Below are 25,549 nucleotides of genomic sequence, written 5' to 3' on the forward strand. Positions count from 1 at the left end.
GGAATGCAAGAACTTTTAGTTTCATCAGAGAAGAAATTAAAACATCATGTTTGAAGACTGTTGGGTGGTTTTAAGAAATGGATGTTTAAGATGGAAGTAGAGCACAGTCAAAAGGATAAATGTAAATATGAATTTGCATAACTTTGAACATTTATAACCAGTGGTTTGAGAATTTGAATAGTCTCTACACTTTAACAATGAAAAGGCATCATTGGATGATTCTCAGACTGCCACACTGGCCGAACCCTTTCCTATTCTATTGTGTACTTAATATGGACCATTATATGTATCTTTAAGTGCCTCAAATCCAGCCTTTTCTTTTTGACCGAGAAAATATACTCCAAAGGTTTCCCTGATTGTTGCAATCTGAGAAACCACAAATGGTGCTATAGGAGTTTTTATACACAATATGGAAAACATATGTTGACACCCCTTTCTAACTAGCAGGTTTGGGTATTACAGTAATTCCTGTGAAAATAAATCTTAATAATACACCATACAATAACATGGAGTGGAAAAAATTGCACAGGGCCTGCACAAATCCACACCATCAGTTCCAGTAAAGCTTTTCTATAAGGACTTTGGTTACTTTGCTTAAAAGGACAATGTATTTAATATATATATATATATATATATATATATATATATATATATATATATATATATATATATATATATATATATATATATATATATATATATACATTGTCCTTTTAAGCAATATATAATATAGTCTATATTAAAATGATATTTTGAAGAATGTTGATAGCAAACACTTTTGGCTTTGACTCTTGACTTCCTCTGACCATTGACTTCCTTTGATTTTTTTGTCCATACAGTGAAAATCAATGGGAACAGATGTGGTATTTATTGTGTGTTCCACAGAAAAAAGTCACTCAGGTTTGGAAATTTTTTTACAGTCTATGTGGGTGCCGCAGGAAAGGTTTTTTTTTTTTTTCCTTTTTTTTCCGGAAGTTGTGACCATTGTGCACTCCTACACCCATATATTAAGCAAAATAATTTCTGACAGTTAACATAATACTGATCATACTGAGAGTACTGATCAATCATCAAACTGATTAAAATAATGTTAGAATAAAATAAAATTGACATCAACGAAAAATCATAAGATTTGATAATATCTCATGTTGGACTAATTTAAACACTTTCTGCGTCATGATGTAATTATAATACATCATCATAATGCATTAATTATGCAAGGCACACGCAGTTAAAATAGATTTAACATTTATGTGCTCTTAAAGTACCATTTCTAAAAAATGAGTAAAAAAAGAAAATTATCAGGGGCACAAGGCAGAAAGCGAAGCAAAGAAGAGGAACAGAAAAAATATCAATAAAAATCACAAGCTAACGACTGTGTATAAGCCCATGTATTATTTTGAAATAGCCTTTTTAGAACATCTTAACTGGCAACACTGACACCGTGGAATGTTTTTGCTTGAGTTAACTGTTTATTTAATTTTACTTTATTTTCTTTAAACATACTGCTTGCTTTTAATTCACCAAAAAGTGGCTAAATGTCTTTTGAAAAAGACCATGAGTAGGACTATAATCTAGCATTCATAAAATTAAATAATAAAGTTTAAGTATAGAATTTCTGTACTAAGTACTAGACATATAGCAAAGAACAGTGGAACAGAGAAAATCGTTTCATCAGCGACAGATGTCGCTGCGGTGCCGCGGTCCCGTCTTGTCGGCCGGTCTGCGCTAAACGCTCCTGTTTCAGGTGATGTTGTTTTTTGGTCCCTTCCGGTCTCCGTACATTTCTGTGTTATGACGTCATCTGGTCGGACGGGAGACCGAGAAACTTTGAACTTGCTAGGAAACTGGATGAAACATTGTTTCCCCCTCAGTTTTCAGCTGGATTTACTCTACACATGTACTACAGCGTGTGAACTTCAGACTTCTCTGGACCAGCATGTGAGCTTGAACACATGTAATTAAATCAGATCGCTGAGGACATGGACGAACGAGAAGGTGAGGATTGCGCGAACGATTTTTACGCTTCGTCCAGTAAATTCTTACTTGAGGTCCTTTAAAACTTACCAGTTCTTTATGTTAAGTCTGTCACAGTTCATAGACACTAGTTATTTAAGTTACTCAAATGTTTTCAGATCAGATGCTACAGAAACGAACAAGTAGGATCGCTCGTTTTTTTGTTTTTCTATGTGAATTTGACGTTTCCCCGATAAACGACAATGTTATATAATTCATCTGAATTTGAATATGTTTCGTTTATTTCTAATTAATCGAAGGTTTTCTTTAATAATCGTTTAGAAGTGTTTTGTACAGGCTTTTAATCTCACAATAAGTTAATAACCAGCTAAAATGGACCGCAGATGTAACCTGTTTTTCAGTGCAGAAAGTTCTGGAGACAGATTTTTAAAGCAGAGTTAGTTAGATAAAAATCCATTGCATTTAGATGAGGTTTTAATGGTTTAAATGCCCCAATTGACTAAATGTAAAGGCACAGCAGCGCGAGATTACGTAACGTGCCATTTCAGCTTGTGCTCGCAAGTTTAAAAACAAAATAGTCGAATTGAAAGTTAAATGTCTGTGGCTTCCCATGTAAACAAACAGTTCTGAGCGTTCCTCTGGTTTTTGATTGACAGATGTGACGGAGCGCGCGTGCACGGGCTGTGGCGGGAGGATTCGGGACGCTTTCCATGTGAAGGTTCTTCAAGACGCCTGGCACAACTCTTGCTTTCAGTGGGTCCTAATTTGATTTCTCTTTAAACTGAGCCAGACTGGCCAGGAATGGGGCGAAATAAACAAAAACGTGTTTGATTGGTTTCTTGGAATTGCCTTCTTTTTAAACCTTCACCTTGCTAAAAATGCACCTTCAACCTGTTTAACATGGTTCGCTGATCTTAATTGGTCTCCCAGTCTTGTCCATTGGCTGGTTAGAGGGGTTTAAGGATGGATGTCCAGCTGAACACCAGCATAAACTAGCTAAGCTTTAAACAGAGAATTGTTTTATTTACCAAGCTTTGTACACAACTATATTGAATTAGTGAGAAAGAAGGGTGGTGAAGTTTACCAGCAGCCGAGACAAAGATGAATGCTTTTTCTTTCCTTTTGAGAGAAGAAATGCAGGCTGTTGCATTCAAATAAAAGCATTGTTTTCTCTCACACCTACATGTAGGTATTACGGACTGCTTAGTTCAGTGTTTGTCAGCTACTAGGAATTCCTAGAAGCTTCATCTAGGGGCTTGGGTGTTCAGTTTTTGTAAATACATGAGAGAAATGTTTGTTTGTGTAAGAAGAAAAACATACTGTGAATGAAAAGTGGTAATGGCACCATGAAAAGGCCCTTTTTTCAGCTGTCTTAAGGCTGCTTATCAGTGGTTAACTATCAAAAACGGCAAGTGGCAGCCAGTATAAAGGTCCTATTTTAAGAAAAAGCTAATGATTTAAAAACTCTTAGAAGGTCTATGTTGGCAGTTCTTGGCTAGATTAATGTGTCATCAGAATAGTTGCATCCCTAGTTTAAAAACTGCTTACTAGAGTCATTACTGTCAATGTTTCTAAATGCAGCAACAAATTGCAATTATTTATTTATTTAAATCGGTGACCATTTTTTAATAAAGGACATCAGTTAACATAACTGACCCCAGAAAGCTTTTTGTATAAGGACTATTCTTAGCGTTTTAAACGCCGCCTTATTAAGCTTTTCAGTGAATTGAAGTATAGCTTTTGGAGGATTGACTTTTACTCGGTCAGATCTTTGGACTTATAGAAACTCATTTGCAAGACTGTTTTTTTAAAATGACATTCATGGATGAAAACCCAATTCCAAAAGTCCATAGCCCAAATTTATGGAACAGTTTGGTCATCTTGATCAAATCAGTCATGTTCTGGAAACTTAGGGTCCTCAGATGCTGTGTTCCTTAATGAGAGCAGAAATGACTCCAGAGCCCACAACATTTTATGCAATCTGGAACATTAATACAGCTTTTTCATATATAAGCTTGTTGTCTCTGGCTTGAAACCATCACAAGGTTAACTGCCATAGCCTGGTGCTTGATTACTCATAAGCAATACATTTAGTAATTATCTTCTTTCTGCTTTTTATTATTAGTTTAATTGATTGACTCTTTGTTCCTCTGTGGAATTCCTCTTTTGTTATGGCAGGCATTCCCTGTTTTCCTGTAAGTGTTTGGTTGCAGTGAAGGTAGGATCTCCTCTCTGGTTAGCTGTCACATTCCCAGACATTGGCTCATAGCTCCTCCAGACAAATACAAAACTATATTTTTTCCCCCTTTTCTGTTGAGCTGTTTTTGTCAAATGTCCAACTAATGCCGCTTTTGTGATTTGGAAGGACAGACTGAACTCTTATGCTTCAATGACTGTTCTAACTATAACTATAGGAGGGGCTGAAATGTCGTCTTAATGCATCCTAGATCTGAATTTTCAAATTAACTTACATTTATTTACAATTAAAATGCGAAATTTGAAAATTTATAGCATTATAGCCAAAGTAAAAAAAAAAAAAAAAAAAAACATCTTTAGAACACCACTTTTGTTGTTGTTATTTATCAGCTTCCTTAGTTTAATTGTGTTTACATGAAAATACTTTAAGATAGTAATGTTTTTTTTTTTATTATTATGGTATTGATTGAGCTTGTTAACCTTACGAGTCCAAGCATAGCTGTTTTGACCATAATCACAGCTGCCATCCTTAAACACAAGGATTTTTTTCAACTTATTTTACAAGCATGGGGTATTTTTTTTTTAGGATTTGAGGAATTTAAGTTGATTATTTGGATATGACTTTGTATGTTTGCTCGCTTTATTTCTTTTGATCCTTATCATTTAGTTCTGTGAGTTAACAGATGGGGTAACTGCAGGGTTGTAAGCACCAGAATGTTTCTTTGTTAATGTGAATGCTAATGGAATGAAGGAAGTAAAGGAATGTTTGTTCTCTATCTGTACTGTTTGTCTTGGAGTGCATGTCAAGGTTTGAATAATTTCTTTTATTTTACCTGAAGTCTGTTGTTTTTCCTCTGGGTGTAAGCTGGAACAGAAAAGAGAGCAGGTGTTGACTCCTCCGTGCATAATTGAAAGACCGAGTTCTTGAGATACCTGGTCATAGGCGTTACGGAGGTTCAGCGCGAGAGTTGTTTACAATGGCAGTACTCTTAGTCACTGTGATAATTATTTAAATGTCCCAGTATACATTAGTTGTTATCATCTGTCATATGTCTTTCAGAGGTTTCTTTCTCTACAGCAATAATTTAAAGGGTTAGTTCACCCAAAAATGAAAATTAGCCCACAAATTACTCACCCTCAAGTCATCCTAGGTGTATATGACTTTCTTCTTTCAGATGAATCCAGTCAGAGTTGGATTTAAAATTTTCTTTGCTTTTTCCAGCTGTTTAATGGCACTCAGCAGGTGAAGCATGCATCAGTCCAAAAGAAGTTAAATAAAAAGCGGCCATCCATAAAAAAAGTGTCTCACACGGCTCTGGGGTTGAACAAAGGCCTCCTGTAGCAAATCGATACGTTTTTGTAAGAAAAATATCCAGATACAAAACGTAATATTCACTTTAATCTAGCTTGCGCTCAAAACGGAAGCAGTTCTGGGCGGATGACGTATGAGATCAGTATTGCTTTTGTTGCATGATATAAACTAGCAATTGCCAGTTATAAAGTCCCATTCTGATGGGGGAAAAAAAATATGTTCTCAGTTGCAAGCGTATTTCTCACAATTCTGACTTTATTTAAAAAAAAATTTATCTTTCTTTCTTTCTTTCTCAGAATTGCGAGTTTAAATCTCACAATTCTGAGTTTTTTTCTCACAGTTTTGAGTTTATATCATGCAATACTGACTTTATAACTTGCGATTGCAAGTTTACATCCCACAATTCTGAGAAAAAGTCAGAATTGCGAAATGTAAACTCGCAATTCCAAGAAAAAAGTTGCAATTACCTTTTTAATTTTTATTCAGTGGCAGAAACAGGCTTCCATAGGTATCAGTTGTTTAATTAGTATTGTTGAATATATATATTTCCATTTGAAAGTTTAGGGCCCGGATTCACAGACAGGGCTTAGGTTTAGGCTACAGTTCAATTAAGGCATATACAGTAAGTAGCTTTTACAAATATGGCTCAGATTAAAAACTGTACTGGTGTGCATCTTGAGACAAAACAATATATCTAACATATTTTAAGATCAGTCAGTGCAAGTTTCTTTCCGTTAAAACAGCTCAGACATGTATTTTAGTCTGGGACTAGGCTTAAGCCTTGTCTACGAAACCAGGGGTAGAGTTGGTAAAAGGTTTTTGAAGTCTCTTATGCTCACCAAAGCTGAAAAAAACAAACAACAAAAACAGCAATATTGTGAAATATTATTACAATTTTAATAATTTTATATTTTAATATATTTTGAAATGTCACATGATCCATTAGAAATCATTCAAATATGCTGATATCTTTTCTTTTTTTCCTTTTTTTTTTTACATCAGATTGTGTTTGCTGTCATCTAGTTTACATATTACAATGTTGCGATCCCCTTACAGCATTTAGATTACAACATGAAAATGTTTAAATTATCCAAGTGCCATGCATAGGTATTCTCCATTTAGAACACATCAGACTTGTTTTAAATAAATTAGCCACCAAAATGTTCCAGTTGCATCTGGTGCACAGGTGAAAGTTTATGTCATGTGTGCACACCTGCTCAGCCTTTGCAATGCCCATACAGATGTTAGCTAAAGAATGATTCACAAACCTTTTCATCTGCTATGATGTCACTGTCGGAACACAGGTTGCCCAACTTGTGAGCAGGTTTTACCCCACAGGCACACAAATGGTGTCCCTAGATTGGATGACGAGGTTCTGCCCACTCTACGTGGGTGACTGGGTTATTGTGTCTCCCTCTAGAAACAGAGCTTGTCAACATTCCTCCAAACAAAGGCAACAACTGGGCACATGACCAAAATCTAGCCGTTCTGTCTACAGGCTTGAGGGTTTGGTGGCCTTCCCTTCTCACACTAATGTGATCATTATCAGAACGTCTCAGCACTATGTTGCTTTTCCACATCCTCCCCACGTTCATTCCATTGAGTGGATTTTTTTTTTTCAGTTTTCCCCATTTCTTTCCCTTTATTTCCCTTTTTCTGATACATGGTGTACCAGAGAGCATAGCCTTTAGCAGAACATTGCATGCCAGATGCTTCCCTTTGGCACTTTGTCTTGTTGGTTTTCAAGTGATGGTTGGCCTTCAGTTTGCAGGCCTTGAATTAGATGCCAAAAAAACTCTACAATAAATGTGAACGGCAGAGTTCTAAAATTGTGGAAATAAAAACTACTACAACTTGCTTTTATTTAAGTTAGTAAACCTTTAGAAATTTCCGTTCATACCGCACACTGAGCCATTCATGCTGTGTGCCAAATCAATTTTAATATGGGTATTTAAAAAGATTAATTGTTAATCCCTTCAGCACTGGAGAGTATTCGTGTTTCCTCATTGTGGAAATAAAGATCATTGTACTTCTGTAATATGGCCTGAAGACGATTTCCTGCTGGGATGCTTGGACTTAGCTTTGGTTCAGAGTTGGTGGCTGTCTACCTCCTTTCCTGACTTGAAACAACATGAGTGATTTTACCATTGTCTGAGAGTTTAAAGTCCCTGTAAAGGCAATTTTAAAAAAAAATGTCTAAACACATTATACATGTTAGAAATGTATTGCTAAAACATATTACAAAGACTGTGAACTGTAAAACACTGAATTGTGGAGTTAGATAGTTAAACAGTTTCTCACCATTGCTGTGATCCGGATTTTTTGGGCGGGGCTAAAACGGGGGATTGATGACGCACTGCGTCCCCCTGAGCTCCTGGCCTGCCCCTAACAATACAGAGCACATTCGCATCAGTTCGCCGCTCAACCGCGAGTTACTGTCATACTGTTAATTACTCTGGAGGCTCAAACATATATGGTTTTGTACAACCAATGAAGCTGTTAGGACCATCCATTCCAGCTGTAGCGGTGACAGTTGAGTGTGGCGACTGCAGCTTTCCCGCGAGTGGGCGTGGTTTCAGCGCAGCCAGCGGACACGCACCCAGCATTTGAGAGCTGAGACTACTGCTCATTTTTTCGAGATTTTGATAGCTTATTTTATATACTTACCGCCTTTTTTATCATTCAAATTTTGCTAGGTGGCTAATAACACATTTTTCTGTGGTATGACAAACTCAGAACACATACTTAAATTTGACTTTACAGGGACTTTAATTTTGCTATTTTGCCCCAGCAGCAACAGGCAAAAATGTTTTCCTTTCTTCCCTCCAGGTGTTACTTTAAATTTTTACTTTTGCCGCAATTAAAGCGTTAGTTCAGCCAAAAATGAAAATTATGTCATTAATGACACCCTCATGTCGTTCCAAACCCGTAAGACCTCCGTTCATCTTCGGAACACAGTTTAAGATATTTTAGATTTAGTCCGAGAGCTTTCTGTCCCTCCATTGAAAATGTATGTACGGTATACTGTCCATGTCCAGAAAGGTAATAAAAACATCATTAAAGTAGTCCATGTGACATCAGAGGGTCCGTTAGAATTTATTGAAGCATCGAAAATACATTTTGCTCCAAAAATAACAAAAATTACGACTTTATTCAGGATTGTCTTCTCTTCCGGGTCTGTTGTGAACGTGACTGCTGTGACTGTTGACGTACAACACTGCTGACGTGTTCTCTGGTGCGCCCAATAACAAAGAAAACATGTGAGCAGCGTCATTCGTCAGCGGCGTCACTGCTGTGTTGTGAACGCGCTCACAACAGACCCGGAAGAGAAGAAAAAGTCGTAATTTGTGTTATTTTTGGAGCAAAATGTATTTTCGATGCTTCAATAAATTCCAACGAACCCTCTGATGTCACATGGACTACTTTGATGATGTTTTTATTACCTTTCTGGACATAGACAGTATACCGCACATACATTTTCAATGGAGGGTCAGAAAGCTCTCTGACTTAATCTAAAATGTCTTAAACTGTGTTCTGAAGATGAACGGAGGTCTTACTGGTTTGGAACGACATGAGGGTGAGTCATTAATGACATCATTTTCATTTTTGGCTGAACTAACCCTTTAAGATCTAAAATTCTGTGCCGAATTGTTGCTTCACTTACAGTGGAAAGTTTGACCAGATTTGCTCCTCAGAATTTATAATTTTTTTATTTTTTTTTAAAGCTTGGAGGTTTTCTGACTGGTACGAGTGGCTGCCTCATTTCTGTAAAAATAGACTTAAGCCTATACTGTGGTGAATAACGATCCAGTAACAGCATGCTCCCTTGAAAAATATCTTGAATAATAACTACAGAGTACACAGCTATAATGATTCAGTATATGTTAGCAGCTGATTTATAAATTACCTAAAACAGAACAGTGCAACTATTCAGAAACTAATGAAAAAAGCCCCAAACAAAATTTTTAGAGTGGGGTTTGCCTGTGTAGAGATTGCCTCCATGATGCTACAGTGTTGTGAGCCAGGGCATGAATTTTCCTGTTTTTTCCTGTCATTCATATCTGTAGCACAGGTGCTGCAGCATAGTAACCCAGAACAATCTAATACAAACTGATTATTTATTATTTCTAATTTCCAACATTTGCAGAACTTTAAGATTCATTTAAAATGTGCTTTTTGGCACAATACAATTATATTATATTACAATATGGTAAATATAGTAAAATAATCTTATGTTATAACATAAATATGATTATTTATATGTAGTTATTTATGTCCTTATATTAATGCAGAGTTGTTTTGGGATCATCAATGAAGCAGCACACATACAGTGACTATATGAGCATGTCGGATGTATATTTAGAGGAAGCATTTTGGGCATTCATCATGGTACTGCCATTTGCCTCGAAGGCTGTACTTTTTCTGCTAAAGTTGTGTACCCATTAGATGTTTCACATTTGATGCAGGTCCCAGTTGCCCCCTCCTCACCTCTAACTAGTCTGGGAAAACAAGCTGTGGCATGTAAAGAGGAACTTTTTGCTTTTCATGCATCCTTCCCTGTCTCCCCTGGACAAACAATCCTTTATTGTTTTAAAAAAGCCTTAAGGTGCAAGTGCTTTGCAGTTCGAAGTATTTAATTAGGCTAATTTTTTCCACATGGGGAAGAGATAATAGTTTAAAGTGGCATAGCTTGTGTCCCAGCATCAGGTTCCAATTGTAGGTAGGGTGGCTGACAGGAGAGAGTGTGTATGAGAGAGTTTCATGACTAGTTTTGGCTTGTGTCCCAAATTCCTTAACTATAGTGTTTGTGTGTTGCCCAGTTGGACTTTGTGTCGGTCACAAGTAAATAGATATTTTTGTGTTGTCTTTGACATCAGTGACCACTGCTGTATAACATTACCTCAGATTCCAAGAATATATGTCTTAAAGTAAAAAGTACTTTGTTATTTTCAGATGTATGACTGAAACACTTTAGCCACTGTTGCAAACATTTAATCACTTCTTTTTTTACTTTGTTTTGGTAGACCATCTGTTGAACCCAAATGTTTTGTTAATGTTAAGAGAAAAGTTTTTACTCATTCTTATGTCATTCCAAACCTGTATGACATTGTTTCGGCTGTGAAACACAACAGGAGAGATATTAAAGAATGTACAGTTTGTATGATCCGTGCACTATAATCAAAGCCTTGAGAAGCCATCTGATAGTTGCTGTTGTTGTTTTTACTCCAAGAGGAACAGAATAGTGGCTAAGATATTCTTCAATATTTCATCCTTTTTTTGTGTTCCAAAGATGACTGAGAGAGTAACTGATTGTTATGCAAAATATTTTTTTAAAACTTCAAACATGAAATTCCTGGGATGCGGTGAACATGTCAAATACCTAAAGCAGTCACATGCTTTGGGACTGTTTATGGCCCAACAAAGCCATAATCCTCACTTGCTAAACATCTCAGTCACTCAAGTTCCTCCTCTTTCATGGAGATCCGATTTCAGATGAGCTGCTGAACGGAATGTCTACAAACAGAATGTTTCACTTACAGACTTTTCCACTCTTGTTCCTCCAGGTGTTCCGTGTGCTTTGATCTCCTGACAAACTGGTACTTTGAGAAAGAGGGGAAGCTGTACTGTCACAAACACTACTGCGAGAAGTTTGGGGAGTTGTGCCATGGCTGTTCGCTGCTTATGACTGGACCTGCTATGGTAAGAAAAGCTATGTGAAAAAAATTCACTGAGAGAAACTGCAAAGAAACTGACTATTAATAGAAAGGTCTTAAAAAGAAGAAGTCACAAGACAAATGCTAACCTGCGCAAGAACCGCTCAGATAACATGCCATTGTCTCATTCAGTAAATATTTACATGGCTAAATGCACTGGTCTAATGAAGGCAAACAAAAGTCAATATGTGCAGAGGTCACTGATAAGGTAAAGCGTGGTTTAAACTTTCTTTTCCACTTTTCCACTCCTAATGTGAGCAAATGAATCACATTTGAGTGATGCTTATGGGAGGAAAGCATATGAAATGCACAAAGCTTAAATCTCTCCTTATGAAGTCCTTACATCAGCATTACGAACTTATGAGTCAAAAATCTCCCTACAGCTGTCTCACAAATGACCAAAGCCCTGCTATATTTGTTCCATCATCACTACCACAGAATGGTATCAAAGGTGTAAGTTATGATTATCCAAACTGTCATCAGATTCAGCTGAGCTCATGCTGAATTGATGTATGATTGATTGTTTTGCAGACTTGATGGGATGATTCACCCCAGCTTGACCATCATGTTGTTTTGCAAAACACGAAAGATGGTTCTGTTGATTTTATCCATATCAAAATCAATTGAACCTAATACAAGCTCCAAAAAGGACATAAATGTAGTTTGAAAGAAGTCCATACAAAAAAATATCCAGACTACAACAAAAACCTTAAACTTCAAACATCATTGGTTCTCACATGTTTGAGTGTCACCATGTTTGATTTAGTTATTGTGTGTGCTGATCAGTGTTTTGATTCGTGAGTGAATAAAGGTTTCAATTTCGATCTGTTCCTCATACAACATGATTGTGCCATGAATATTTCAATTCATTTGTATAGATTCATTTCTAGCCTTATGTCCTTTCAGAGCTTAAAAACATTGGGTCTGACTAATATGGACAGCTGTAGTATTCAAATATTCTCTTTGTGTTTCTTACTTTTCCTTCTAGGATATTAAACTCATTAGTTTTCATGTGTCAAGTAAAACTTATAAAACTAAAGAATCATAGCTGTCTTGATTTCAGACTATAGCTGTTACTGCTGACTATTATAAATGATCTCATTCCTGTGAGCAGGGTGACTGATCTGAAGGTTGGAATGGCCTCAGTGTTGTGTGCTGTTTCATCATGCGTCTGGAATGCTTTTGCATGGGTTTCAATGAGGAGCTCTGTAATTATGACGCTAATGGAAGCCGTATCGATGTGTGAGAAAGACTTACAAATCTATCTCTAATGTAAACAAATCACTGCTCAAAAAAACAGGTCATTTTTAAATGGGTTAAGAGAGAAAAGTGGGAGAAGGCAGAGAATTTGCCAGCTAGCAAAACTCATAATGGGCCTTTTCTGTTTGGGCACGAATTGACTGATGCCAAGTATTTCTGGTCAGGATGCGTTGCCAGTTGTGGGCTCAGGAGAACAAGCATCAGGGTGTCAAAACCTCTGAAAGACAGGCAGGGAGAAATCACATCCTCACAGCTGAAGGGCTTGTTTGAGAATTTGTTCATAGACCGTCCATGGTAATAAACTCTTTTCTTCGGCTGGATTGAAGTTACTCGCTGTTCAGTCCAGTTGAGTTTCTACCCTATTTTCCCCCTTTTTTTCTTCATCTTGGAGTTACATTTCTATGTCTAAAGCTGCTGTAATGGTTCTGCTGTGACATTTTTTAGCACGTCACATTCTTAAGGGAGAAACTTTCACGTAGGTTTTTTTTTACATTTTTTTTTATCCGTTCTGTGTTCAGTTAACTGTGGTGATATGATCCCTAAGGGAGGGGTGGCTCTTTTAAAAAGTACTGCTGGGAAACAGCCTTTCTCACATTCACACTTTGCTGTAACATACAGACAGTTATGAGGTTTCTAAATTGTATGCTCAAAAAATATTTGAAACGTCATGCTTACTCACAGGTTGAACCAAGGGTCAAGCTGTTCAACTAACTGCCCTAGAGCAAAGCACTGTACATGTACACTTGGTTTACTGTAAATGTAGACATTAAATACTACATCATTCCCATGCCCTGTCAGCTTTGCTGATTACCATATGGTCAGTTGCTATCTTATATGCAGTACAATGCATTATAAAAAAAAATAAAAATATTATTATTATATACTTTTTCATCATTTTTGATTGTTATGGTATTAACTTGCATTATTTTATGCTAGAATTACCAAGACCAAAACCATGTAGGCATGAAATCCTCTAATTGCCTGTCTACATGTTCTGAACTCTGATTGCTAAATGGTTTAGTCTGCTTGAGGAGGCGTGGCTTCCCCAGCCGAGAAATTACTGAAGAATTTGGTTAGTCAAACCCTGGGACCATTGATTCACAGCTCAGTAAACATAACTGCTAATCTGTCTTTTGTGGTTCACATTAAATGAAACCTCAGCGTGACCTCACACTTTCTCCATTCAGCCAGAATGAAAGGAATTGCCAGAGGGTTGCTGGTTAAATAATTTTCCATTCAAAAGTTTTTCTATTCCATAACCTTTGTTGATTGAAAGTTATTAATTGATATGAGTAAGTTAGAGTGGGCAAACTGTGTGTGTAATATATTTCTAAGGAGTGAGGATGAAAGCAATTTGGTATTTAGTGCTCCTATAAAAGAAAGGGATCTAGTGTATTTAATTGTTTACTGGTTTAAAAGATGTGTGGGTGTTTGATTTATGAAATTGATTTCTGTGGAACTGTATTTGCAAATGACTAGTGAATGGATATTTATGGTTTATGTATTTCCAGTAAATTCTCAGATTAATGTGTGTGGTTGCATATTTGATAGTCTTTCCGGGGGGGTTATACATGTTTCAGGGTGAAACATCAGAGAATAAAAGTAAAAAGTGCCAAACAATAAAAAGTTTTACCCCAAACTTTTCTTGTAAGATTTATGGGAGGGAGCTCAAAGTGAGAGCCTACATTAGATAGAGGTAGGAGGTGTTAAACAGAGATTGACACACATGATGTGTTGTCAAGGGCATGGGATCACAGTTATGGGGAAGGGGCTGGCTGTCTTATGTCACTTCTGATAACAGACAGGCCCAGACACTTGCAGGTGTTACAGATAAAGACCGCGCACACACTCTCGTCACTGTTAAAGAACGCAGACTGAGCGAAGACTGTACACCGACACAAAGCAGATGAAGCACAATGAAGGCATGATTCACCACACCTGGGCTTGGCAAAGAGCAATCTGCATCCACGCAGCACACAGGAGTATCCCAGAATTAGTGTTTCTGGACCACTGCCAGGGCTGGTTTTGCTGGCACTGAGGATTACCTTTTGGGATACCTATTGTGGACTTTTAGAGTGAAATCGCGAGTCATTATGGTGGTTTTCTGATGTGCACTGGGCATTGGTGTGTTTCAGGTGGCAGGAGACTATAAATATCACCCCGAATGCTTCGTGTGTTTATGCTGCAGAGTGGTGATTGAGGATCGGGATACCTATGCCTTAGTGGAACGAACCAAACTCTACTGGTGAGCAACTTCACACATTTCACCTCTAAACTGTACATGTATTTATTGTAGACTGTACTGCTGCAGAAACTTTACACACGTTAGCTTTAAACTGTAGTGATGATTCCTCTGTGTTGACTTTACATGTCTTAGCTAGGGTGACCAGATGTCCCAGTTTTATGAGGGGTGTCTGGTGTCCCGACAATTCACAAAAATAATTATATATGTCCCAGTTTTAGACTTTTTATTTTAATTGAAGGGATACTCCATCCCAAAATTAAAATTTTGTCATTAATCACTTACCCCCATTTCGTATGAAAAGCATCGTCAGAATAGTCCATCTTCCATCAGTGGTTCAACCTTAATGTTATGAAGCGATGACAATACTTTTTGTACACAAATAAAACAAAAATAATTACTTTATTCAACAATTTGTCTGAATTGAGGAGATTGAAGACAAACAAAGCTTTTACGGGTTTGGAACGACATGGGGGTAAGTGATTAATGACAAAATGTTCATTTTGGGGTGGAGTATTCCTTTAACAATCTTCAGTATCCTTGTAGATATGATCTGTAGTATCATTTGTGTTGTTCAATAAGATGCCACTGCAGAACTGCAAAGCTGTTTTTGAAAGCTTAACTGAACAAAATCTAATAGTTTCTTGTGCAACACATTTAAAAAAAAAAAGGGTTGTTTTTTGCAAGGAAATGCAAATCATATGCACATCTGGATTTTTTTTATTCACTTTTTTCATTCTTTAATAAATTCATTTATTTTAAAGTACCAATTTACAAAAAAAGTTTATTCTATTCTTGTTTCATGAATAAGGCCGATTAGTTACAAAGTTTACTGAGGAAACACTTGCATTGCAAACCATGAGTAGCCTTTAAATGTTAAGTTCAAATGTTGGGAACTTAAATTTGTATTACATTGAGTACAGGTAAGCAGCTATATTTAATACAATATCATAATTTCCTAATTCTTTACAAAAAAAATCATCTTAACTTTCTTTTATATGATTTGATTGTCTATTTTGTCTGTTGTTTATCTTCATTTGTTGTTTTCAGTAAAGCACAGGCAGGTTGACACAGATCAAAGGGTTTCATAATATGTCTCGAGGTGACTTGCTCTTGTCAGGTCTTGTCCTGAAAGTTCAGGTCCTAAAGTGAGGCTCTTCAACTTCTCTCTCTCACGCAGTGGTAAATGCTACAAGCAGGTGGTCTTGACGCCGATGTTGGAGAAGCGTGGTTTGGCCGACTCTCCAACGGACCTGCTCCCTCACACAGTGACTCTGGTGTCCATGCCCTCTGCCACCAATGGTAAAAGAGGTTTCTCTGTCAGCGTGATTAGAGACTGCACAAGTGCAATGGCCAGTGTCCAGGTCAAAGAGTAAGTAGAGAAGTGGAATTACCATCTAATACATTTAATGCATCCCCCCAATTATTTTGCTTGAGATCTTCATTTGAGTCCTGGTTAAGCAAGCAGCCAGATAAAGCTGAATATGCTGAGAAACATTTGAAATAATAGAGACTTGCTTAAGTTATTTATCACCTCGAAGATTCACCACAATGCCACCACACCCAATGCCAGAGACACATGGAATGTTTTGCATAACTGTGGTGATATGACTGCTTATGTTGGACTAAGGGCACAAACTGCCACTTTCTTTTTGTTTTCTTTGGATGTGATGCCATAACAGAAAGCTGTGAAATTTCTCTTGTCATTCTTAACCTGTCTTTTCATGATGAAAATCTCCCAAAATCTCATCCATACAGGGTCAGAGGGATGCATATTAGTCCAGAGGTTCGGAACGCCATCCATGTTGGGGACCGAATCCTGGAGATCAATGGACTCCCAGTGTCAGCTCTGATGGAGGAGGAGGTACTTTCCATTTTTTACCACTACCATGCCTGCTATTAGCTTTGAGGTGAGGTGAAATCCTGCCAACGTTAACTTGTTGAAGCAATGTGAAAATACAGAGGAACGGCATGGTAAGCATTTGGAACACAAACTCAAACTATAGCTTGTCCCAGCACATACAGTGACACTCCTTTCATACCATGGTAATTACTTTAACCTGTTCATGAACTGAATTCACATTACTCCCTAGAAACAGGCTGTTTGTTATATGGCTTTGATGTGTTTTTTTAATCATAATCCATATGACACCTGGAGCCTCATTCTAAATTGACATCCATCTATTTTGTCTAAGCACTGGATATGTTTGTTGAGGTTGCAGAAGCAGTACTTAGTTTTCTTAAGAATAAAATGTAAGTAGTCATGCATGAGTTTAACTTTGTAATGCATACCTATGTTGGGAGGTCTGTATGTAGACTCTTGTACTACAGTGACTTGTCAACTCCTATGTAAATGCTTTGCATTCTTATCGTGCATTTGTAAATGTGATTTCATTTTCCCACCATTTCTCCTTAATGTCTGAATTCCACTGCTTCAATTCTGTTGTCATGGATTTGTGCCCTAATTTAATCACGTACAAGGAGGTTTTTGGACTGACTTTGTTTGGCAGTCTATTGAGCAGCCTGAAGTTCAGTAATCCTAAAAATTAAAAATTCCTGGACAATTCCTAATAACAATTACAGAAAGCAATCTTCATTGCTGAAAATATTGAATATCCAGCGTATTCCACCGTTCCTGTGTATTGCATAATCCTAAATTCAGTGTTGATTTTGAGGGCTTATCTTTTGCACCTTTAGAAAGACCTTTTGTGTGGCACCAGCTTTGACTGGGAGGAAAATCAATGTTATCTATGTGAACAGCACTAATGCACAATACTAAACTTTTATGACGTAATGCTGTCCTCTAGCTTTAAATTGTTCTTTGTGACCCTTATCAAAACAACCAGAGTGCATATGACCTTCTGAATTTGGATTGGTCGTTCCAGGTGGAGGACCTGATCCATCGGACCAGTCAGACACTGCAGCTGTTGATGGAATATGATCCAGTCAGACAGCGCCTGGACCGACTCCGTCTGGGCTCTTCCCGCAATCAGCTGGGTGTCCCCGCGGCCTCCCGCATGCGTATGTCCTCCTCAGCAAATGCTGAGATCGAACGAAGTGACTCAGTGGACAATGGAACGTTAAAAAGGAGGTCCCTCAGGTAACTTATGTCATCTAATTGGAGCACAGTTCATTTACATTTTTGATTCCAAGTGGATAAATACATTACACACTTGTTTATCCTTTTCAAATTGCTATTTGGGTTTGTACAGAATTAATACTTTTGTCTTGTGTGTTGTAGACGTAGCAACAGCACTTGCAAGTCTCCAGTTTCTCCATCTCCTAAGGACCCTCCGATTCTAACTCGAGATATCGGGCGCTCTGAATCCCTCCGTTCTCCTTCCAGCCGCTCCCACCGTATTTTCCGTCCCTGTGACCTCATCCATGGAGAAATCCTCGGAAAAGGCTTCTTTGGACAGGCCATCAAGGTGTGCATATGATTAACAACCTATCCTCATTTTGTGTGTATCGTAGTGTCTAGAAGAGCTGTTTCTCTGCATTGAAGCTTAGTTCATAGTTGGAAGACAGGTCTGTATTTCCTTTGGTAATGGAATCATAAGGAATTTCTTATTCCACAGTTATGAATTGTGGTTCCTTAATGAGTCTATTATCGAGCACCTTGGCTAAAGCATTTTTCTTTACTTGGAATACGTTCAGTAGTGTCATAGTAGTTCCATTCACAGTTGGCAGAACAATGCGGATGAAGTTTATTAAAACTATTTGGTTTCAAAATTTTTGAAGAACTGGAAATAATTTCAGTTCCAACCCTAATACTGTGTGATATTTTTTTTTCTTTTCTTTTGTAGGTGACCCATAAAGCCACAGGTGAGGTGATGGTCATGAAGGAGCTGATTCGCTGTGATGAAGAGACACAGAAAACGTTCCTAAAGGAGGTATGAAGATCCCTTTCTTTCCCCACAAGTACCTCCCATTCATCCATCTGATTACCACGTAATTTTTTTCCCTCGTCTCCATATCCACTTTTATTCCTTCCATCCCTTTGTTGTCTGCTCAGGGTCAGTATCAGGGTTTGATTTAAACCGCAGATAAAACAGATCCATGTGGCGCCGGGATACAGTGTTGCTCTCGCATTTGTGATTTTCTTCAAAGGAAAAGAGTCTTAGATTTATCCAGACTGTATTTATTATGAATCATTTGAAGAATCTTAGCAATTAGTATTTTTCCCTCACTCTCTCTCTCTCTTTTCCAGGTAAAAGTGATGAGAAGTCTTGATCACCCACACGTTTTAAAGTTCATTGGAGTTTTGTACAAGGACAAGCGGCTTAATCTGATAACAGAGTTCATTGAGGGAGGCACTCTAAAGGATTTTATCCGAGACACGGTGCGTCCTGATTTCAAAATCCCTTTTTTCCTTTTCTCTCGCTTCTAGCAAGGGCTGTATATCATCTGTTAGTGTTTTAGTCTGTCACTGTCTCCGTTCACCTGAGATGAACTTTGTAAGGAGGAAGGGAGAGGGACAGAGAATAGGGACTGGAAAATATAAACAGTTGATGAAATGAGAGGAAGAAAATGCAGTTGTGTGGTTGCAGTGGATGAGAGATAAAGTAGGTATGAAGTGTTTCCAGGTGAGGGATTCTAGTGAGAATTTGTTTCCAGATCACCCACTGGGTTTGCTTCAAACCAAAAATAAGGATAACAGATGATATAGCTCTCTTGTTCAGTCTGTCACTGTGTCTCTCTAATGCGCTATAATGTTTTCTATAAAAGTGTGTCTGTGTGTGTAATTTGTCTAATAAGCGGCTGCCGTTATGTAACGAATTCTCCTCTTATTCACGGACAGCATAGCGTGCAGTCACACTAGGCTGTATTATAGTGTGGTTATAAACTAGGCCAGCAATTCATCTCTCTCTCACTCTCTCTCTGTCCCTACAGGACTCATTCCCATGGGAACAGAGAGTTAGCTTTGCAAAAAGCATCGCATCTGGAATGGTGAGTGGGCTTCTGGGTCCGAACACTTATAGCTTTGCAAAACAACATAAGCTATTGTTGTACAACATCTGAGGCACATTTGGATGAGAATTGTCTGAGTAGTTGAGAAGACAGACATGCTACTTCCTGTTTAGCAGGAGGTTTTGTTGTGTCTTGTTGCCTAGTGCTGCTGATGCATCACTTTATTTTTTTGTCTTAGTACTTCTTGTTGTGGTGGTGATCAAGAGGTTGTTGTGTCTTTCCTCATTCTGCTCAGACACAAGCTCTTTTTCCGTCTCATCTGATTGATTTTATTCTCTTATTCTTTCAGGCATATCTGCATTCAATGAGCATCATACATCGAGATCTCAACTCTCACAACTGCCTGGTCAAACTGGTACTGGAGGAGTTTCACCCATTCTAGATATTAACTCCGATCAAAGTCTACACTTATTTGGCCTTGCTTGGGGAGCCCAGGGCTTAGAACCAGGTTTTCATATTCAAGAATAGCTGACAGACTTGTGTCAGCACAAACAAAACGGCTAAAGCAGACAAACACCCAAAAACAAGTTATGTAAGAACACTTGAGCAGGAGAGAGAAACTTAAGTAAAGGGTGAAGATCTGTTCACACTCGAGGATTGTTTAGTTAATGGTTGCTCACTTGTTTAGTTAGTAGAAAGAAGATAAGACAGGAAATGCTGTCTGACCCTGACTGACCTCAGTGAATCACTTATGACAAGCTATTTATAGAACCTTTTTAGGAGAACAAACGGCATGCTTTTGGGGCTTAGTTAAACATTTAGACAAAGCTAGGATTGACTTCTGATGTTAAGATATTTATTTTACACCCTACTTAAATTTTTATGTTTTTCTTTGCATTTCTTTCTTTTTATTTTATGTATTTTTAGGGTTCCTTTGTACTCATAAATTTGTATCATAGAACTAGCACTGTCATGCTTAACATTTCTGCACATCTGTTCTTTTTCACTCTACACCTGCAGGACAACACCGTCGTGGTGGCAGATTTCGGTCTATCTCGTCTAGTCATGGAGGATAAGGTCAAGCAGCCACCCCCCGAAAAACCAAACAATAAGAAAAGACTGTTTAGACAGATTGACCGCAAGAAACGCTACACGGTGGTGGGGAACCCATACTGGATGGCCCCCGAAATGCTTAATGGTGAGAAGAGCGCATTACACCGAAGATAGTGCTTTACTGAGACTTAAGTTCAGATTTTGCCACCATGCTCACGTAATGAAGTTTGTGAATAATGCCAGTGGTGGTCTGTTAAACATTATTTTCATGTTACACTCGAGTCCAACATCTTTTTTGTTCTTTTTGTTAAATCCAGATTCCAAGCTCAGGTTTAACTAGGCCTGGGACGGTATTGAATTTTTCTTACCGCGGTTGAAAAGCAATAAATTCCCGCGGTATTGCGGTAAACATCCCAGCCTTCATATTTTTTGCTAGAAAAACTAGCATGTTCACTTTGTCAGGTTTAAGGGAGGCCCTGAAAGACGTAACGACGTTACCTGCAGCACTGAACACACGTTCTGAGGGAATGCTTGTAGCGCAAATGGTCATATATTTTCGGGCTACTTTGTAAAGCAGAGGGAATCGGACACTATTGTCCCGCCACCAGACAAGAGGGTCTGCGTGGAAATCCAGGGCTTCCTCCTGCAAATACCTTCTGATCTCTGTGTCTACACGAATTCTCTTGGGGGTCGGAGTAGATGTTTTTTCTTTTTTTTTCCCCCAAGTAAGTCAGCCAGATTCGGTTTTTTTTTTTATTACTTATATAATATATGAATTATATTTAATATGATTTATATTTTATATTACATATTTGTACATGTTTAGCTATATTAATATTTATATAGATATTACGTGTGCGCTTTTTTGTCTCAGTGGTTAATGAAGGCTATTTAACGAAGGCATATAGAGTAATATTAATATGTAGACATATAGGCTAAATTAATATAAATATTTAAAAATCTATAATATATATAAATATTATTTATATTATATATTTTTACATATTTATATTTATTTAGCCTATATCTCGTGTGCGCTTTGGTCTCCGTGTGGTTCAAGGCTATAATTTAACGAATGCTATTTAATTTAACAAAGTTTCGCTGCTCACAATATTGTGGTTGTTTTTTACTTATAAATAAGATAAATATAAATAATATTTATAAATAAGATAAATATAAATAATATTTATAAGTTAAAAAAAAACAATGACGGTATTGTGAGCAGCGACACTTTGTTAAATTAAATAGCATTCGTTAAATTATAGCCTTGAACCACACTGAGACCAAAGCGCACACGAGATATAGGCTAAGTTAATACAAATACGTAAAAATATATAATATAAATAATATTTATATATATTATAGATTTTTAAATATTTATATTAATTTAGCCTATATGTCTACATATTTATATATTATACATATAAATGCCATGTTTCGATGGAATAGCAGTTTAAATGCGCAATTGTCGGCTGCGCAACCACGTGAGAGAATTGTGTTAAGCAGAATAAGCACGTGCGATTAAAAACTGAGGTCCTGCTTTTTTGGCTTTCTCATGAGTCATCCGCCTGTATTTTTATGCTTTAGTAAAATGAAATGAAATTCAATATATAGGCTACAAGACATTACACTGGTACTCTAGGCCTAATAGTCAATACAAATGGAATGCTATTAGCCTATTAGAGGTGCATAGATACATTTTTTAATCTAGATTAATCTCACTGTAATCTTGGAATTAATCTAGATTAAAATGGCTCATTTGACTTCTGCCGAAGGCATTCAGATGTGCAGGCCAGTGTTTTTTTTTTTTTTTTTTGTGCGGTGATGACGGTTACAGGTTTAGACCCGCGGTAGGCGTCACGTGACCGCGGTATTGCGGTAATGCGGTAACCGTCCCAGGCCTAGGTTTAACCCTGGGTTACACAAATGCTTACTTTTAAAATTGGGTTAGAAGTGCCACTTTTGTGGTGCCAAAGATAAATAATACCTATGCAGTCATGAAATGTCATGCATTAAGTTGGTTAAAAGCAAATAACTTAATGCTTGCTTCTTTAAATATTAATGGCAATCTGCTAATCACAGAAACATTAACATACTGCGTCTGAATTATTTAAAAATGTCGAAAGGCCTTAATTAGAATGGTGTACTTCCTCTGTGTTCATTTGATCTAACAGTTTAATTGTATTTAAATAAATCACCTTGACTGCTTTCTGAGAATATTGTGCTCAAGTTGTTTTTGTGTGTGTATGTTCCTCCAGGTAATTGGCACAGTCTGCTAGAAACAGGTGTTTTTGAGCTGTTCTGTAGGCTTGTTTTCGTTTATGGATCTCTTTCATCTGTGTGTAAACAGGTAAACGCTACGATGAGAAGGTGGATAATTTCTCCTTTGGCATTGTGCTTTGTGAGGTAAGAGTCTCAGACTTTATGAGGACATCAGGTGCTTGAGCTTGACTGGTTTGAGTCAAAACTGCTACATTTTAGTCTCAGTTGTGTAAGAGGACACTTAATGTTTATTTCACTTTCATTTGTCCATGTTCATTTTGAACTTTTCTTTTGGTGTAGATTATCGGTCAGGTTTATGCAGATCCCGAGTGTCTCCCGAGAACGCTGGACTTTGGGCTCAATGTGAGAAAATTCATTGAGAAATTTCTTCCTGAACACTGTCCTCCAGCTTTCTTTGCATTGGCTGTGGCTTGTTGTGATCTCACCCCTGACAACCGGTAAGTGCCACTGTTAAGTCGTGAATGTCCTTCTATTTTCAGCAGTAATATTGAAGGTTAAAATAGAAACAATAGGTTATTCCCCAGTAAGACAGATGTGAAATGATCATTTCCTTTGGGGGGTGTGGCGTTATGATTAATGATCCGCGCTTGTGAAAGTTGCAGGTTTAAACCCTGAACTGGGATTTTCAGTTTTTCACGAAGAATACTTTTATTTAGCAAGGATGCATTCAATTAATTAAAAGTGTGAATGTATTGCAGGAATAAATAACATTTTAAAATGAACAGTTATTTTGAATTGTAATGGTACTTCATAATATTAGAACTTTTAATTTTTGATCAATTAAATGCTGCCTTTGTGAGCATAAACGTTACCCTATAATAGACTGAAATACTTTGTGTTCTTACCTCTTTCCTCTTCCTGTCTTCTTCAGGCCTGCTTTTCAGAAGTTGGAGGACTGTTTTGAGGCATTGGCTCTGAATCAGGAGTTGAATATCCCTCTGCCTGCTGAACTGGACGATCTTCAGCAGAAGTTTTTAAGGACTTATGGACCCAGTGAAACTGCCTCTGAAAACAACATAGACTAATCCAACAGCAGCACAGGCTGAGATATGGGCTGGATTTTTTTTTTTTTTATGTTGATGAGTTTACAGAACTGAATCGGAGCATTTACCTTGGGTTTGCATACTGGGAACATGCTGATGCTGGTGTTCTTCGGAGAGGTCTGTCATGACGCTCAGAACTTTGAGGGCATTCTAGAACTGCAAAGGGTTCTTGGCAGAGTTCTGTTAAAGGAACAGGTACATTTCAGTGACCTTGAGCTTCTTTCTGACATTTTTCCCCCTTCTGTCTAATGTGGATGGTTTAGTTATGATTTAACCAAACCTTTAAGAGTGCTTACCACTAGTTGAGTTATAGACCTCTCTAATGAAGTTTCAAATGTCAGATTTTTTAAATAGTGAAGCATTCATTAAGTTGATCAATTTTCAGTCACAACAATTATAAAAGTGCGTTTGTCATTAAACCTTTCAAGAACATGTCTGGATCATATTTTACCCCACACTAAAAAAAAAAGTAGTGATGCATTTGAGACCATTAGGATTAGATTTTAAGACAATTATGCACATCCCCCTCCCACATTCTGAGCAATGATATTATTTAAAGTTGTATTGTTTATGCCAACTTAAATAATAAAAACATCATTGAGAATATTGGGAATTGCGAAATTAAAAAAAAGGGAAAAAAATGTGCTTAATTGTCCTAGAAATGTAAAAGTGAAATGTATTTTTTTTAATTTGGGTTTAATGTGACCAGGACATGTTTTCAGGTGAATAACCTCTTTATTTCAAATTATAAAAATATGGAAGGTTCTATTGAGTCACGAAATTGAAACAACCTGAACTCTAGGAATGCGAAACAAACATTGTTGAAGCACACTGCCCCCTGCAGGCCGTTGTGCTTAAGTGCACTCAGTCCCTTGACTGTTTCTGTAGCACTAGCACTCGAGTCCTGACCTCTGTAACTCTATAATACAAAGACACACAGAGAGAAAACAATACGTTTCTGAGTTCAGATTTGGTTTCCTATGTGTGGTTTCTTGGAAATGCGTTTTAAATTGTAGTTCATTCCTGGTACATCAGCTATTTGAAAACTGGAGTAGTTTATTCCGCTGTCATGGACTCACCTTGTAAATACACCATGACAGGGCAAGGATCATTTTTCTCTGTATCTAAACAGCTCTGGAGTTGTATTCTCCGAGTGAAATGATAAGTGAGATCATAATGCTGGATCTGGACCGGCCGTTTCTAAGAGTTTTTAGCTCAGTACTGAAACGGGCTGTTATCAAAATGTCTGCAACGCAGAATTTCACGAGTGACGTTTTGTGAAGACGTTTGAAAATGAATGTCATACTTACTTTGATCACTAATGTTTAAATTAACTGGATGTATTGTTCATGTTTGTATAGATTTGGTGCCATATGTTGGGATAATGTTGATGTGTAGTTTTTGTAAGTTTGTAGAATGTGAAAAGCTGTAAAAGAGCAATTTTTTTTTTCTGTTAAAGGTACTGACGTGTACAAAATTATAACCACTACTTGTACGCCACAGGACACCTATTCTTCTTACACTAATGTTTCATGAATAAAGAGTAGTACGTATTGTA

General features: G+C 37.4%; 2 protein-coding genes and 1 long non-coding RNA gene across 3 annotated transcripts in view; 1 reads left to right on the forward strand and 2 right to left on the reverse strand.

Moving 5' to 3' along the window:
- si:ch211-225b11.1 (uncharacterized protein LOC561694 homolog) overlaps positions 1-5,242 on the reverse strand; it is a 28,984-nt gene extending 23,742 nt beyond the window's left edge. Inside the window, exon 1 of the mRNA XM_042723659.1 lies at positions 5,007-5,242. Coding sequence (XP_042579593.1) covers positions 5,007-5,079 — 73 coding nt within the window. The 5' untranslated portion in view covers positions 5,080-5,242. The remainder of the gene's footprint in view (positions 1-5,006) is intronic.
- LOC109098917 (LIM domain kinase 2-like) lies at positions 1,742-25,549 on the forward strand. The gene is made up of 16 exons (XM_042723657.1): positions 1,742-1,998; positions 2,634-2,730; positions 11,050-11,185; positions 14,595-14,704; positions 15,882-16,073; positions 16,460-16,565; positions 17,587-17,801; positions 17,943-18,129; positions 18,508-18,594; positions 18,912-19,043; positions 19,595-19,651; positions 19,962-20,027; positions 20,633-20,810; positions 23,016-23,071; positions 23,228-23,385; positions 23,820-25,549. The coding sequence occupies exons 1-16, from the start codon at positions 1,983-1,985 to the stop codon at positions 23,971-23,973; spliced, it is 1,947 nt and encodes a 648-aa protein (XP_042579591.1). The 5' UTR covers positions 1,742-1,982; the 3' UTR covers positions 23,974-25,549.
- LOC109098918 lies at positions 7,412-23,930 on the reverse strand. The gene is made up of 3 exons (XR_002019380.2): positions 23,794-23,930; positions 7,787-7,870; positions 7,412-7,653 (listed from the first exon to the last, which is right to left on the reverse strand). It is a non-coding gene; the product is annotated as an uncharacterized LOC109098918 (long non-coding RNA).

Source organism: Cyprinus carpio, chromosome B5 (assembly GCF_018340385.1).
Source record: "Cyprinus carpio isolate SPL01 chromosome B5, ASM1834038v1, whole genome shotgun sequence".
NCBI lineage: Eukaryota > Metazoa > Chordata > Actinopteri > Cypriniformes > Cyprinidae > Cyprinus > Cyprinus carpio.

What these genes read in the sequence shown, in the direction of transcription:
- LOC109098917 (XM_042723657.1), top strand. An exon ending in TTATGACTGGACCTGCTATG is followed by an intron (nt 11,186 to 14,594) that starts GTAAGAAAAGCT and finishes GGTGTGTTTCAG; the next exon opens with GTGGCAGGAGACTATAAATA. An exon ending in AAAGCATCGCATCTGGAATG is followed by an intron (nt 19,652 to 19,961) that starts GTGAGTGGGCTT and finishes TTATTCTTTCAG; the next exon opens with GCATATCTGCATTCAATGAG.